General features: G+C 45.4%; 2 protein-coding genes across 8 annotated transcripts in view; one reads left to right on the top strand and one right to left on the bottom strand.

Annotated features, from left to right (window-relative positions):
* Positions 1–5501, top strand: part of LOC101129773 (multidrug and toxin extrusion protein 2) — a 49566-nt gene extending 44065 nt beyond the window's left edge. For all 4 annotated transcript variants that reach the window (XM_063706594.1, XM_004042116.5, XM_004042117.5 and 1 more), the window contains 4 exons: positions 2157–2289; positions 2366–2460; positions 3769–3859; positions 4905–5501. In XM_063706594.1, the coding sequence (XP_063562664.1) occupies positions 2157–2289; positions 2366–2460; positions 3769–3859; positions 4905–5125 (540 nt within the window). In that variant the 3' untranslated portion in view covers positions 5126–5501. The remainder of the gene's footprint in view (positions 1–2156; positions 2290–2365; positions 2461–3768; positions 3860–4904) is intronic.
* Positions 5502–6405: 904 nt separating this feature from the next.
* The window catches only part of ALDH3A2 (aldehyde dehydrogenase 3 family member A2), a 29266-nt gene continuing 22013 nt past the window's right edge, over positions 6406–13658 (bottom strand). The window contains exons 9-11 of one of the 4 annotated variants that reach the window (XM_055385950.2): positions 11860–12095; positions 10541–10616; positions 6406–8261 (exon numbers count right to left, since the gene is read on the bottom strand). In XM_055385950.2, the coding sequence (XP_055241925.1) occupies positions 10548–10616; positions 11860–12095 (305 nt within the window). In that variant the 3' untranslated portion in view covers positions 6406–8261; positions 10541–10547. Of the gene's footprint in view, positions 8262–10540; positions 10666–11859; positions 12096–13658 lie in introns of all 4 variants that reach the window. The other 3 variants (XM_055385949.2, XM_004042118.5, XM_055385951.2) reach the window with 3 other exon arrangements.

Consider the following 13658-nt stretch of genomic DNA (forward strand, 5'->3'; position numbering starts at 1 on the left):
AAATGTCTGCAGAGCTTAGTGTTCAGCCAATTACTGGTCAGAGACTGTGTTCAACACCTCTGATAGCTAGCAAGGCTTCCATTCTCTGCTGACAGATCCATGTGTGGGCTAGAGACGTATTCAGAGTTCCAGCTGTTTTCAAGTGAGTCCTGGCTTTTACTTTCTTCTGAGTACTATGGGTCTCTTCAGCCCATGTGGACAGGCTCCATTGTCCAGGAACATGTGGGAGAGGCTTGGTCTCTGCTACACCATATGCACAGCCTCTGGTCAGCTTGGGATATGTAGAGAACTTACCAGTACCTCCCCATTCCCTTGGCTGTTTTACCTCATCAAACTCCCTCTTAAATCCCTGCCTAGTCCACTGGTCGATGGCTTCTCCCAAACAGGCCCACAACCTCAGGCTAGCAAAGCCACTGGCCCTTCCTGCCACTGAAATTGCCACTTTAATTCACAATACTCTAAATCAGAGTTTCTCAACCTCAGCACTACTGGCACTTTAGACCAGATAACTCTTTGTTTGGCGGGGGGAGGGCGGTCCCCTGAGCACTGTAGGATGTTTAGCAGCATCCTTGGTCTCTACCCACTAGATGCTGTAACACTTTCCCCCACCACACCCCCGCAGTTGTCACAACAAAAACATCCCAGAATTTGTCATTCCCATTTGAGAAACACTGGTACATCAATCATAATTTGGGAGAAGTCTTTAGCCAAAAAAGATCATGCCATGACATATAATAACCAGAAATATACATACCATATTACAAAGTTCAAGAGGCATACATCTCCTAACCCCAGTGCATTACCTCTTTGTTCAAATGTGTACAAACCACAAAATACTGCCCACCTCTCACAGGAACAAAATAAAAATAACCAAATATCTATTGGCCAATAATCCTGACCAAGGATGAGCTGTGCCTATAGTTCAGAAGATCTGGAATCATGCTGGGAAAATGAGACTAATGAAATAAACAGTACTTTTTCCAGAGCAATTCTCATCTTTGAGATGAGACATAATCACAGACAGCAGTGGGTGAGGGCTGCTTGTCTCATATGGAATAAGCTAACAACCACTGTTTGCCATGCATGGTAGGCAAAATAATGGCCCCCAAGTTTCAACGTCCACATCATAATCCCCAGAACCTGTGAGTGTTTCAAGGCAAATGGGACTTTGCAGGTGTGATTAAGAATCTGGAGATAGGGGGATTATCCTGGGTCATCCAAGTGGGCCCAATGTAAATACAAGGGTCCTTAGAAGAGGGAGGCAGGAGAGTCAGAGGAGATGTGAGGCTGGAAGCAGAGGTTAGTGATGTGGGGCCACCAGCCAATGAATACAGAAAGAATTCCAGAAGCTAGAAAAAGCAGAGAAACATTCTCAACTAGGGCCTTCAGAAGGAACAAGCTCTTGATTTTGGCACAGTGAGACCCAATTCAAACTTCTAACCTCCAGAACTGTAAAATAAAATAATAAATTTGTGTGTGTGTGTGTGTGTGTGAGACCAAGTCTCGCTCTGTCGCCCAGGCTAGAGTGCAGTGGTGCATCCTAGGTTCAAGCAATTCTCGTTCCTCAGCCTCCCAAGTAGCTGGGATTACAGTGCCACCTTGCCTGGCTAATTTTTGTATTTTTAGAGATGGGGTTTCACCATTTTAGCCAGGCTGGTCTTGAACTCCTGACCTCAAGTGATCTGCCCTCCTCAGCCTCCTAAAGTGCTGGGATTACAGGCATGAGCCACCATGCCCGGCCCAAATTTATGTTATTTTAAGCCACAATGTTTGCAGTAATTTGCTACAGTAGCCACAGGAAACCAACACACCACCTCTGTATCATGTGAAGTTAGTCCAGTCTCCCAGACCAACTGGTTGCTGGCCACCAATTCTACCTTTACTTTCTAGGGAGGCCATATGGTGTGGCGGTGAAGCCTGAGTACTGTAGGGTTGTGTTCAAAACACAGTTACTTCTGTGTAACATGGACAAGTGATCTGACCTGTCTTGGACAGCCACCCTCAGGGAAGAAAGGGAGATAAGGGCACCCATCCAGTGCTGTGAGAACTCAGTGAAGCAATGCCATGTGAATGGCTTAGCACAGTGCCTGCTGCATGACACCTGCTCTTAGTCTCATCATCCTGACTCTCTTGCCCATTTCTGTCTCCCCTCCTAGTGTGTCTATGGCGGAGTTCTGAGAGGAACTGGGAAGCAGGCCTTTGGTGCCGCTGTGAATGCCATCACGTATTACATCATCGGCCTACCACTGGGCATCCTTCTGACCTTTGTGGTCAGAATGAGAATCATGGGTATGTGGTGTGAGGAAGTCGGGAGAGGCCTGGGTGGTCGTCGGACATTGTTCCCATCATCACTTGTCTCCTCCAGGCCTCTGGCTGGGCATGCTGGCCTGTGTCTTCCTGGCAACTGCTGCCTTTGTTGCTTATACTGCCCGGCTGGACTGGAAGCTTGCTGCAGAGGAGGTAAGTGGGTCAGCTGACCCTGGCCACAAGACACCCTGCACCTAACCCCAGCAGGTGGACTGACTACTCAGCCAGAAATGCCCAGAGCACATGAGAACTTGGCTGCAGTGTGGTATAAGCTGCAGGTGTTTTTTTTTTTTTTTTTTTGAGATGGAGTCTCGCTCTGTCGCCCAGGCTGGAGTGCAGTGGCGCGATCTCAGCTCACTGCAAGCTCCGCTTTCTGGGTTCACGCCATTCTCCTGCCTCAGCCTCCCCAGTACCTGGGACTACAGGCACCCGCCACCACGCCCAGCTAATTTTTTGTATTTTTAGTAGAGACGGGGTTTCACCGTGTTAGCCAGGATGGTCTCGATCTCCTGACCTCGTGATCCGCCCACCTTGGCCTCCCAAAGTGCTGGGATTACAGGCGTGCTGCAGGTGTTTTGTGGGGGATTACAGAGGGGCCACCTGAGCCTCAACAGTGGCTCCTGTCACTGTAATTGGCCAGTATAAGAAGCATGCTCTGCAGTTATAAACAGAAACAAAACCAAAAACCTTCCTTAGACAGCCCCATCTGTGGAAAACCAAACAAACGCAAAGAACTCAAACTAGTCTGAACCCAGATGAACCCCCTTGACTTTGGAAGGGGTCATAAAATCACCCTGCCCACCATCCTCTTTGATGTCCTTTTTAAATAGGGCAGGGCAGCCTTTGCATCTCAGGCACAGCAAAGGCACAACTCAGTCTGCAAGCAGAGCACAGAAGCAGTGTTCTCTCAAAGACCCTGAATCCTATCAGGGTGTGGTTTTGCCTTTGTGCACAGAAAAAGTCATCCTGACACTTAAGATGCTGGATAAACAGATATTTAAAATGATACATTTATTTATTTGAGATGGAGTATCGCTCTGTTGCCCAGGATGGAATGCAGTGGTACAATCTCGGCTCAATGCAACCTCTGCCTCCTGGGGTCAAGAGGTTCTCCTGCCTCAGTCTCCTGAGTAGCGGGGACTACAGACATGCGCCACCATGCCCAGCTAATTTTTTAGTATTTTTGGTAGAGACAGGGTTTCACTATATTGCCCAGACTGGCCTTGAATTCCTGAGCTCCAGCAATCCACCCGCCTCGGCCTCCCAAAGTGCTGGGATTACAGGTGTGAGCCACCATGCCCAGACTTAAAATGATACTTTCTAAAAGCCCCACGACTATGAATACATGCATATATGCTGCTTCAGCTTGCAATGTTCTAAAAACAGAGAATGCGAGGCTAGCAGTGAAGGGGTGAACTGTTGAGCTGGCAGGTTGACCCAATTGAGTTCTTTCTCCTTTAGGCTAAGAAACATTCAGGCCGGCAGCAGCAGCAGCAGAGAGCAGAGAGCACTGCAACCAGACCTGGGCCTGAGAAAGCAGTCCTATCTTCAGGTAATACTGTCACCACTGCTTCTACTTCGGTACACATATAAATGTCAGTGGCATGTTGCTCTTGTCTGCCCTCTGTGCCTCATGCAATTGGAAATTGTACAAGCCCAAGCTATTTTTCTTCCCATTATTATGAAAATGATGCCCTAAGCACCAGGAAGACAACAACATCTATTGTCTAGCAGGCATGCAAGTACCAGGCCCCACACCAAGTCTTTGGCCTTGAGAGGCAACTAGATGTATGCCCATTTTCAGATGAGGAAGTGAGGCTGAAAGAACTTAGGTATTTCCTCCCTCATCCCACAACTTGTAAAGGCCAGACATAAGATCTGAGCATCAACCCGTCAGATTCAAGAGCTCATGATCTCCCCCACTGAACTCTGCTCAAGACGGAAGGCCAACTTTTAACCTGTGGGGAGCCTGGCTTGTCAGCCAGCCTGGCTTGACTCATTGGCTTTGGGGGGGCACCTGCTATCTACCTCTCTCCACCCCATCAGGCAGACAAACATCTCTCTGGTTTGTGCCCAATGTCCATGTCATGAAGTGATGGCCCCAGCTCTGCCCCAGGGCTGGTCCTGAGTGCCAGGCGTGTGTGCACATGGCCCAAAGCTCATACAGATGATGTTTCCATGACCTCATCCATCCTGGGCTAATCCTTGATCAGGGCAGTAGTGAGCCAGCTAAAAGTCTGGGAGCGTAAGTTGTCATGAGAGAATACAGTAAGACATGATTAATTGTGTTTCCCACATGCTTTTGAAGCCACAGATCATCACAGGGCCAAGCGTTGACAAGAACACTCCTCTTGAGATCCTAGTAGTAAGCGTTATCTGCACGTGAAATTCACAGTTTAAGATGCTTTCCTGCATATCTCCTCCTCTGATCTTGCTTGTAAAGTAGATAAAGCAGGTATTTTTCTATTGTATAGGCATCATCCCTTGTGAGGTGTAACAAACACAGCCAGGTGGTTAACCTAGGTTTCCCGATTCCAAGGCCAAAGCTCTCCCTCTGACCCCTGACCTGCTGAATTTGCTCCTGTTTGCTTCCGCAGTGGCTACAGGCAGTTCCCCTGGCATTACCTTGACAATGTATTCAAGGTCTGAGTGCCACGTGGACTTCTTCAGGACTCCAGAGGAGGCCCACGCCCTTTCAGCTCCTACCAGCAGACTATCAGTGAAACAGCTGGTCATCCGCCGTGGGGCTGCTCTGGGGGTGGCGTCAGCCACACTGATGGTGGGGCTCACGGTCAGGATCCTAGCCACCAGGCACTAGCAAAGAAGCTTGGAAATAGAAAGCCAGGAGTGGCTGTCCCCAGTACGCAAACGCACCACGGTCTGCCCTGCAAAAACACCAATGGGGTCCAGTGCAGGTGGACACTTTGAACCACTCCTCAAAAAAAGAACTTTGGCTGATTCCTTGTGGTGACACTCAGAGGGGTCTGAACAGAGCAGACTTGACAATTCTGTTCTGGTCAAGCTGGAGTTTTCTTCTGTGACTTGGACTGCTCTACAGAAGACATCAGCCAACTGCACGAGTCAGAGTCCAGGGATTGTCACTATTATTAATAATGTAAATGGCTTCAAATGGGACACTGCAGATAAAATCACAAAAACCACTGTTATATTAAAGATTACACATTTCCTGGGCACAGCCTGCTGCTCGAGTCTGTCATAAAGCCTCTGTGAAGCTCTGAGAAGGGGACCAGTGGGCCCTGTCCAGGCAACCCCTGTGTGCTCCTGGCAGATACAGGTGCTGTGAGACCCTGACCAGGGCAGTGGCTGTCCATACACCCTTCTTCCCCTTTGCTACAGTTCTTTCACTCCATCAGCATTTTCACTTATCACAGACTTTGAGAAATACTTGTTCTTACTGAACTTTTTCTTCTAGTAGTGACATGATATAAATAAGGGCACAAAACAAGTAGGAACAGAGCACAGCAAAGTCATCATGGAAGCAATTCCAGACTCTATGCCACTGTTTGCCCAAGTGTGGTCCATGGTTAACAGGTATTAAGGTAAACGGCTCCGCGGTCAAGGAAGTCTGGGAGCTGCACACACTAGCACTTCAGAGGTTCCGAAGGACCTGGGTCCTTTAGTTTGCTGATGTGCTTTACAAGCCAGTGGTATACAGGACTGGTGGCAGGACCATTTTTTTGTGTAAAATCTTGCGGGATTAGTGTTCTACGAATATGCTTACAGAAACACTTGTTCTCGATCAGCAACTGGGGGTAGGAGGATGCCACTGGAAAAACCTATTTACTATAGCTACTAACCACCACCCCCAACACACACAGCAGAACATAAAGTTTGAGAAAATCTTCTCAGCTAAGAATTTTAAAATGAGAAAAAAAAAGTTGGCAAATACCATCTATGATAAAGACATAAAAGGATTTATAGTTGGGGAGAATTTATGATCAAAGGATTGTCTCCAATAGGGTATATCTGAGGTTCCATACCAGGAGCGTCATTAAAATTGACGCCAATTTTATGAAATATGTTCATTTTGAAGCAGATGTGTATTAGTAGACAAGCCAATAATTTAAACATACTCAATGAAAATTCCATAGTGCAATTTTATCTAAGGTATTTTATGATTACTCTCTTAGAGCCACAGTTTTAAGCAGCTTTTTCCTAAACTAGGCTCATTATTAATTTTCGACACTTCATACTATGATGAAGACATCACATACTTTAGACAGCCTTAATAGAACAAATTATTCAACAAAGTTGATTATACGTTCTATAAAGTAAATCACATTCTCTCATTGAGTGAGCTGAGTCTTTTTGAGTGTGGGGACGGAGTCCCTGCAGTCAGGAGCTCCAAGGCACAGAACTGCCTGCCCTGCTCTGTCCAGCAGGTTAACGCTGCATTCCACAGGCCTCTTCTTCAGCCTTGCCCACGCAGCAGAGTACCTCAGGTTGTGACCATGAACGACTGATGAGAGTAACTTCTGACTTGCTCAGGGGATCCTCTTGCCATCAATTCCCTTCAGTATGACCAACCGCAGTGGCTTACTCGCTTCTTGTCCAGACCATCCACCATCTGTCTGCCCCATGATGCTCTCAAACTCCAAAGTCCTAATATCCCAGGCCTCTTTGTCTGTGAGAGGAAATGGTTCCCTCACTTTAAGTTCTGTAGGCTAATCAGAAAGGGATCGCTCATAGTTTCAAAAAGTGAAATTTTACTTGCACTACAGAAATAAGAAACTTACAGATTTGTCCTTGAAGACCTACTAACCTGCAACTTTAGGGTCCTGAGAGAGGATTAGTATGTTTATAAGTACTTTTATTACAGTATTTTTTATTTGCTTCGGAGACAGGGTCTTGCTCTGTTGCCCAAGCTGAAGTGCAGTGGTGCAATCACAGCCTGCTGCAGCCTTGGCCTCGCAGGCTCAGTCGATCCTCCTGCTTCAGCCTCCTGAGCAGCTGGGAACACAGGCTCATGCCACCACATCTAGCTAATTTTTATTTTTTGATAGAGATGAGGTCTCACTGTGTTGTCCAGGCTGGTCTCAAATTCCTGGACTCAAGCAATCCTCCCACCTCGGCCTCCCAAAGTGCTGGGATTACAGGCATGAGCCACCACGCCCGGCCACAGTATTTTTTAAATGCCAGTTAGGTTTTATAAGATGTAGAATTCTATAACTCCAACACAAGAATGACAGGTGATGCTTGCATGACTTTGGCAACTAACTTCCAGGAAGCCCTAGGATTTACAAGATGCTTTGAGTGACATTAGTCACAAGAGATTGTTGCAACTAAACAGAACACAGGATGATAAAGAATGAATGAGGAAGAATGAAGACCACTGGTGAGATGGCACTTCTGACCAGGGGCCTACTCCTGGAGGTCAAGTCCTTGAGTCCCATTGGAGGAGGAGTAACCCCTCCCTCCCCCACATAGAGTTTTAGTGCCTGAAACCTCACAGGGAACCAAGAAGATCTAACCTCACCTCTATGGACTACAGACGACTGCTGGTAGCCCTGGGAAGTACCAAGCTCTTGAAAGCTTCACACAGTGATGGTGGCAGCAGAGGCAGGAAGTGAGCAAGTGCCATTAACTGGAGTGAAGGATTCAGTGAGGTTCTGAGACTCCCTTACAACCCCTCAGTTTGTATTTAGTCTAATACATTCTCCTCCCCTAGCTCAAAGCTCCAAGATTTAGATAAGCACAATTTAAGATAGGTTCCCTGAATACCCTATTAGGGAATGTTGGGACGTAGTTGAAATAGCAACTTTTATTAATGATGAATGGCAATGACTTTTAAGTTTGATCACAGAGTGTTTGCATATTTTCTTACTATTTTTGGTATGATTTAAAAATTATTGGTTCATTAACCATTTAAAAGAGGAATAATTCAGTAGAGGCACTAGGAGGTTGAACAGGATCATTCTTCAGTAATATTCAGCCTGGAGAGAGGAAAAAAGGATTCAGTTTACTCAGCTGCTTTAAAAACCTACCCACAACCAGCCTTGCAACACAAGCTCAGCACTGGGACTCAGACACCTCCTGTCTGAAGAGACTCTACATGCATTGTACAAAAAAGGACTACATATCCCTAGGAAGCCTAGGAAGCATGGTTTAGGCCAAAGGATTATGCCCTTCCTCAAAAAACAACAACAACAATAAGAGCAAGACAACGTGATAATGAAGGCTATATTCTGTCCACTGTCAACTAGCTAATGTCAGAGTAGAGACAGAAGATGAGAGTACTAACTTATTATCCTAGCATTTTCAGTAGGAAGCTGAAGTCTCTACATGGAATTCAAAAACTGGTAAACAATTTTGTTTCTAAAATTCAAAAGTAGTACTGAATTTAATCCTTCCTATTGAAGACTGGGGAAGGGCTGCTGCAATCTCAAGGTTCAAATGTCATATTTAGTTGTCAAAGGCCTAATGAAATTTATCAACATTAACCTCTTATGTTTCTCAACCTTTTAAAACCCACATCTCCCACAATGCCTTCTGTAGCTTATAAGCTTTATTGGAACTTTACTTTGTGTACAATACTTATGCTCTAAATCCCTTCTAATTCTAGTAAGGTAATTAATAAAATAAAATCCAAGAGTGTAACAAAATAAGGAAACTATTAAGTACATAAAAGCCATTTCAGAAAAATGTAATTACAATAAATAGACTCTTCAGGTAAATATACAGTACAGATTCAAAGTCATTTATTTTAAATAAAAGGTAATTTGATAAAAAGAGGATTAAAAGCTCAGAAAGGAGCAGAAAAGCAGCAAAGTGGAAAAGAAAACCAAATCTCTACCTAGTTCCAGATTGAATCCAAAGAAATATTAACAACTATTAGTAATGAGAATTGAGCGGGAGGGTTGAAAGTGGCCTGGGGAATCACTGACACCTACTCTCTCACCCTGTAGATGAGCAAGCTGAGGCCCAAGAAAGAGCTCAGAAAAGGCCTTGCCCAAGGTCATTGAGCCAGGAATCAAACCACATATTTTTGTTTCTGCTAAAGGTTTTATATATTGCTGCTTCTTTTATATATTGCTGCTTCTCTAGACCCTCACAGAGAAACATGCCTGCCAAACCCTTTGGGAACTCGAACCTGCCTGGCACACTGCACTGCACCTGAGGGAGGCTTCTTGGGGGTTTGGTAAGATTGGAGAATGCAGACTCAGTCTGGGCCTCCGTATTTTCCATGAGGCTAAAATATTCTATCCTAACCAAGATGCATTATCAAACTGAGGAACCGAGGTCTTGGGAAAAGAACAAAAGAGACAGATATTGACAAGAGACCCAAGTAAACTTCTGACCACACCTCCAGCCTCAGGAAGGCAAAGAAAGTAGCCCCTAAATTGTATACTACACCTTGATTTCACGACATTTGCTGCCATGAATTCCAAAGTCAAACCTTTTTTTAAAAATGAAAACAAATCAAAACTACTTAGTGATTTAAAAAACATATTCTTAAATTATGACATAAAGAGTTCAGTGCCTAGATGGTGACAAGTCTGAATTAGTCAGCTGGCACCTCCCCCAGGAGAGCTGAGTAGAAGGGGAAGAGAAATGAGGCTCACACTCAGCTGCCCTTTTCCAAGAAATGATGTATGCTTCACCTGGACACAGCTAAGCCATTGCCTCTGCACATTTCTCTTAGATTCCTAGCAAGTCACTTCACCCTTTTAAAATTGTGGATAAGTGGAGTTTAACACCCTGATACTCTGGGCCCAGGTACAAAATGTCTAGAGATAAGTAAGTTAAACATTCTTTTTTCTTTCTTTTTTTTTGGAGACGGAGTCTCGCTCTGTCACCCAGGGTGGAGTGCAGTGGCACAATCTTGGCTCACTGCAACCTCTGCCTCCCGGTTAAAGCAATTCTCCTGCCTCAGCCTCCCTAGTAGCTGGGACTACAGTCACGTACCACCACACCCAGCTAACGTTTGTATTTTTAGTAGAGATGGGGTTTCACCATGTTGGCCAGGCTGTTCTCGAACTCCGGAACTCAGGCAATCCACCTGCCTTGGCCTCCCAAAGTGCTAGGATTACAGGTGTGAGCCACTGCACCCGGCCCATTCTTTTTTCAATAACCCTTAAGCCTCCAACTGTAGCAAAAAAAAAACAAAAATAAAAACAAAAACAAAAACAAAAAAAAACAAACCAAAAAACCCTTGAAAACATACCCCAACTTGGCCCACCTTACATATAGAAAGAAAACAAAAAGTTCCTACCTCACTCTTAACAGACAGGGCTGGGTTTTGAAATCTGGTGTTCATCTCTGCTTACTGGACCAACGCAGTCTGTGAACTACCAGAAAAATCAACAGGGCCTTTCTCCTCAGCACAGCTTGGTATTTCTGAGAAAACCCAAATGATTTCAAATGCAACTGGTATCTCCAATTCCACTAAGGCTGGGATACTGTAAGACGAGCCAAACCCCTTTCAAATTTTTGTTGTTGTTGTTGTTGAGATGGAGTCTCGCTCTATTGCCCAGGCTGCGGTGCAGTGGCATGATCTTGGCTCACTGCAACCTCCACCTCCCGGGTTCAAGTGATTCTCCTCCCTCAGCCTCCCGAGTAGCTGGGACTACAGGTGCATGCCACCATGCCTGGCTAATTTTTGTATTTTTAGTAGAGACAGGGTTTCACCATATTGGTCAGGCTGGTCTTGAACTCCTGACCTCGTGATTCCCCTGCCTCAGCCTCCCGAAGTGCTAGGATTACAGGCGTGAGCCACTGCGCCGGCCCCCTTTCAAATTTTAAACAAAACATAAACACAACTATTACCATTGCCTTTTCCAAGCCCATTCTTCACTGATATGGTCAATATTTTCAATGTTATATCCTCAGTTGAACGGCTGAGGGCGCCACAGACACAATTGCCTTCCTCATTCCATCTTAACTTTAATTACGGATTTCCTCTTTCATCTCAAAATACGCAAACTGCTTTGAGAAGGCAGCTATCATGAGGGCCTCTTTGCAAGCCCATCCCTATAATGACTAATCACCGAAGATAAACTTTATCAGGTAGTGAACTTTGGAGGGAAGAAACTCAAGCCTAATAAAATATCCCTCACCAAAGCTGTTGCACCAGAGTTCTTGCCTTCACCTCTGTGGTAAGCTGATTTCATGCACATTCAAGAACAAAGCTGTAAGTGACAAGGAAAGTCCAATACCAAAAGGATCAAAGGGCTAACCCTTTGATCAGACAGCTCAGAATTCTGCAATCAAGTTCTATGCTGTTTTAACCTCTTAGACCAGAGATCAGCAAACTTTTCTGTAATAATTTAGGCTTTCAGGGCCATTCAGCCTCTGTTGCAACTACTCAGCTCTGTCACCGTCCCATGAAAGCAGCTGTGGATGATTAAACAAGTGGGTGTGGCTGTGTTCCAATAACTTCAGTGACAAAAACGGGTAGCTGGCCAGCAGGCTGTGGTTCACTGACCCTGTCTTAGACTCTACAAGTTAATGTAGAGTCCTGCTAGAATATGCATCTGGCAGCCATCAGGCCAGGACCAAACAGAATGGCACCCATGGGTTATAGGGACTCACCTTGACAAGCACAGCGGCTACAATACCCAGGAAAGTGAGCAACAGGAGACCGAGTTTTTCTTTGTTGAACCGTTTCAAGAGAAAAAATTTTCCCCAATCCACCTTTGACTGGCTGTTGGGAGGATATCTGAGTTTGTTAGCACCTTCTCTCTTTAAACTTTTTAATAAACAGGGACGCTGATGAGAAAAAGTATCAAAACTATGTTTTCCGTGATAAGCTCCCATCCCACTGGAACCTGAAATAAAGGGAACAGACAAAACAAGCTTCACTGTAGATGATGCAAGCTACTTCTGTCTAACAACGACCAGGAAAGCTCACATGCACTCCCTGCTGCCTGGGAACCCCACTGAACTTCTCTGCCAGCTGAAGTATCTCTTTTCAGGAAGTCCTTACCAACTTCCCTGGAAAAGTCAATGTCCCTGTCAAACAGGATGCTTTCCATGAGCAAGACAAGGACTTGCACCTCTTCTAGAGCTGTGGCTCTCATTTATGCCAGGGACTGTGCTAAGAGTTAAATCATTCTCTTAAGATAATTCTCACCACAATCCCACTTGGTGAATTATCAGCAGCCTCATTTCCAGAGAGGGAAAGGGAGCTTACAGGGTCAGTTAACCTGCCCAGGGTCACACGGCTGGTAAGTGGCAAAGCCAGAACCCGAACCTGGATCAGACTCTAAATGCTATATGTGCTCTCTTCCCACCATCCCATGTGGCTTCATTCATCCATGGCCCCACTCAGCCACTTGCTTTCTCAAAGCCTGTGGAAAGTAAGACAGGGCAACAGGGTTGCACAGCTGGATGATAATAAGCAAGTGTAAATCTCTGCCCTCCACAAAGCCATGCTCTGTGACAGTTTCATTTCTCTAATTCATTGTGTGTACAACAGACTGACAGGCACAAACCGGAGCAGTGTGAGCTGGGCAGAGGGAATGGCATGTGTGATATAAGACACAGGTGACCAGAGGCCAGGGAGCAGTTTACCAAGGCCAGGCTGCAGGAAGGAATCATTCATGAAGCAGGCCTGGTGTGAGAAGAGACCCAAGGACAAGACCATGAGAAACCCTAACTCTGAGGGAGGGTAAAGAATGAGGGAGGGGGCCAGGTGCAGTGGCTCACGCCTGTAATCCCAGCACTTTGGGAGGCCAAGGCGGGTGGATCACAAGGTCAAGAGATCAAGACCATCCTGGCCAACATCGTTAAATCCCGTCTCTACTAAAAATACAAAAATTAGTTGGACATGGTGGCGCACGCCTGTAGTCCCAGCTACCTGGGAGGCTGAGGCAGGAGAATTGCTTGAACCTGGGAGGCGGAGGTTGCAGTGAGCTGAGATCGCGCCACTGCACTCCAGCCTGGGCGACAGAGCGAGACTCCGTCTCAAAAAAAAAAAAAAAAAAAAAAGAATGAGGGAGGGGCGAGCCAAAGACATAACCAAGGTAGTAAGAAACTGGGAAAAATTTGGGAGGCTGATGCAGGAGGATTGCTTGAGCCCAGGAGTTCAAACTTGCAGTGAGCTATGATTGTGCCACACTGCATTCCAGCTTGGTCAACAGAGTGAGACCCTGTCTCAAAAAATAAACAAAAAGCAAAAAACTGACATGAAGGAAATTACAAAGTTTTGTTGAAAGATATAAAAGGGCTATATAAATGAAGAGATGATATAACATATTCCCATTAAGACTCTACATTTTAAAGATATAAATTCTTCCCAAAATAATTTAAGTTTAAATCAATTTTAATAAAAATCCTAGGGGATTTCGGAAGGTTTTGTTTGTTTGTTTTAAGTAGGAGGAGGTAGTGAT

This window comes from Gorilla gorilla, chromosome 4 (genome assembly GCF_029281585.2).
Source record: "Gorilla gorilla gorilla isolate KB3781 chromosome 4, NHGRI_mGorGor1-v2.1_pri, whole genome shotgun sequence".
Lineage (NCBI taxonomy): Eukaryota > Metazoa > Chordata > Mammalia > Primates > Hominidae > Gorilla > Gorilla gorilla.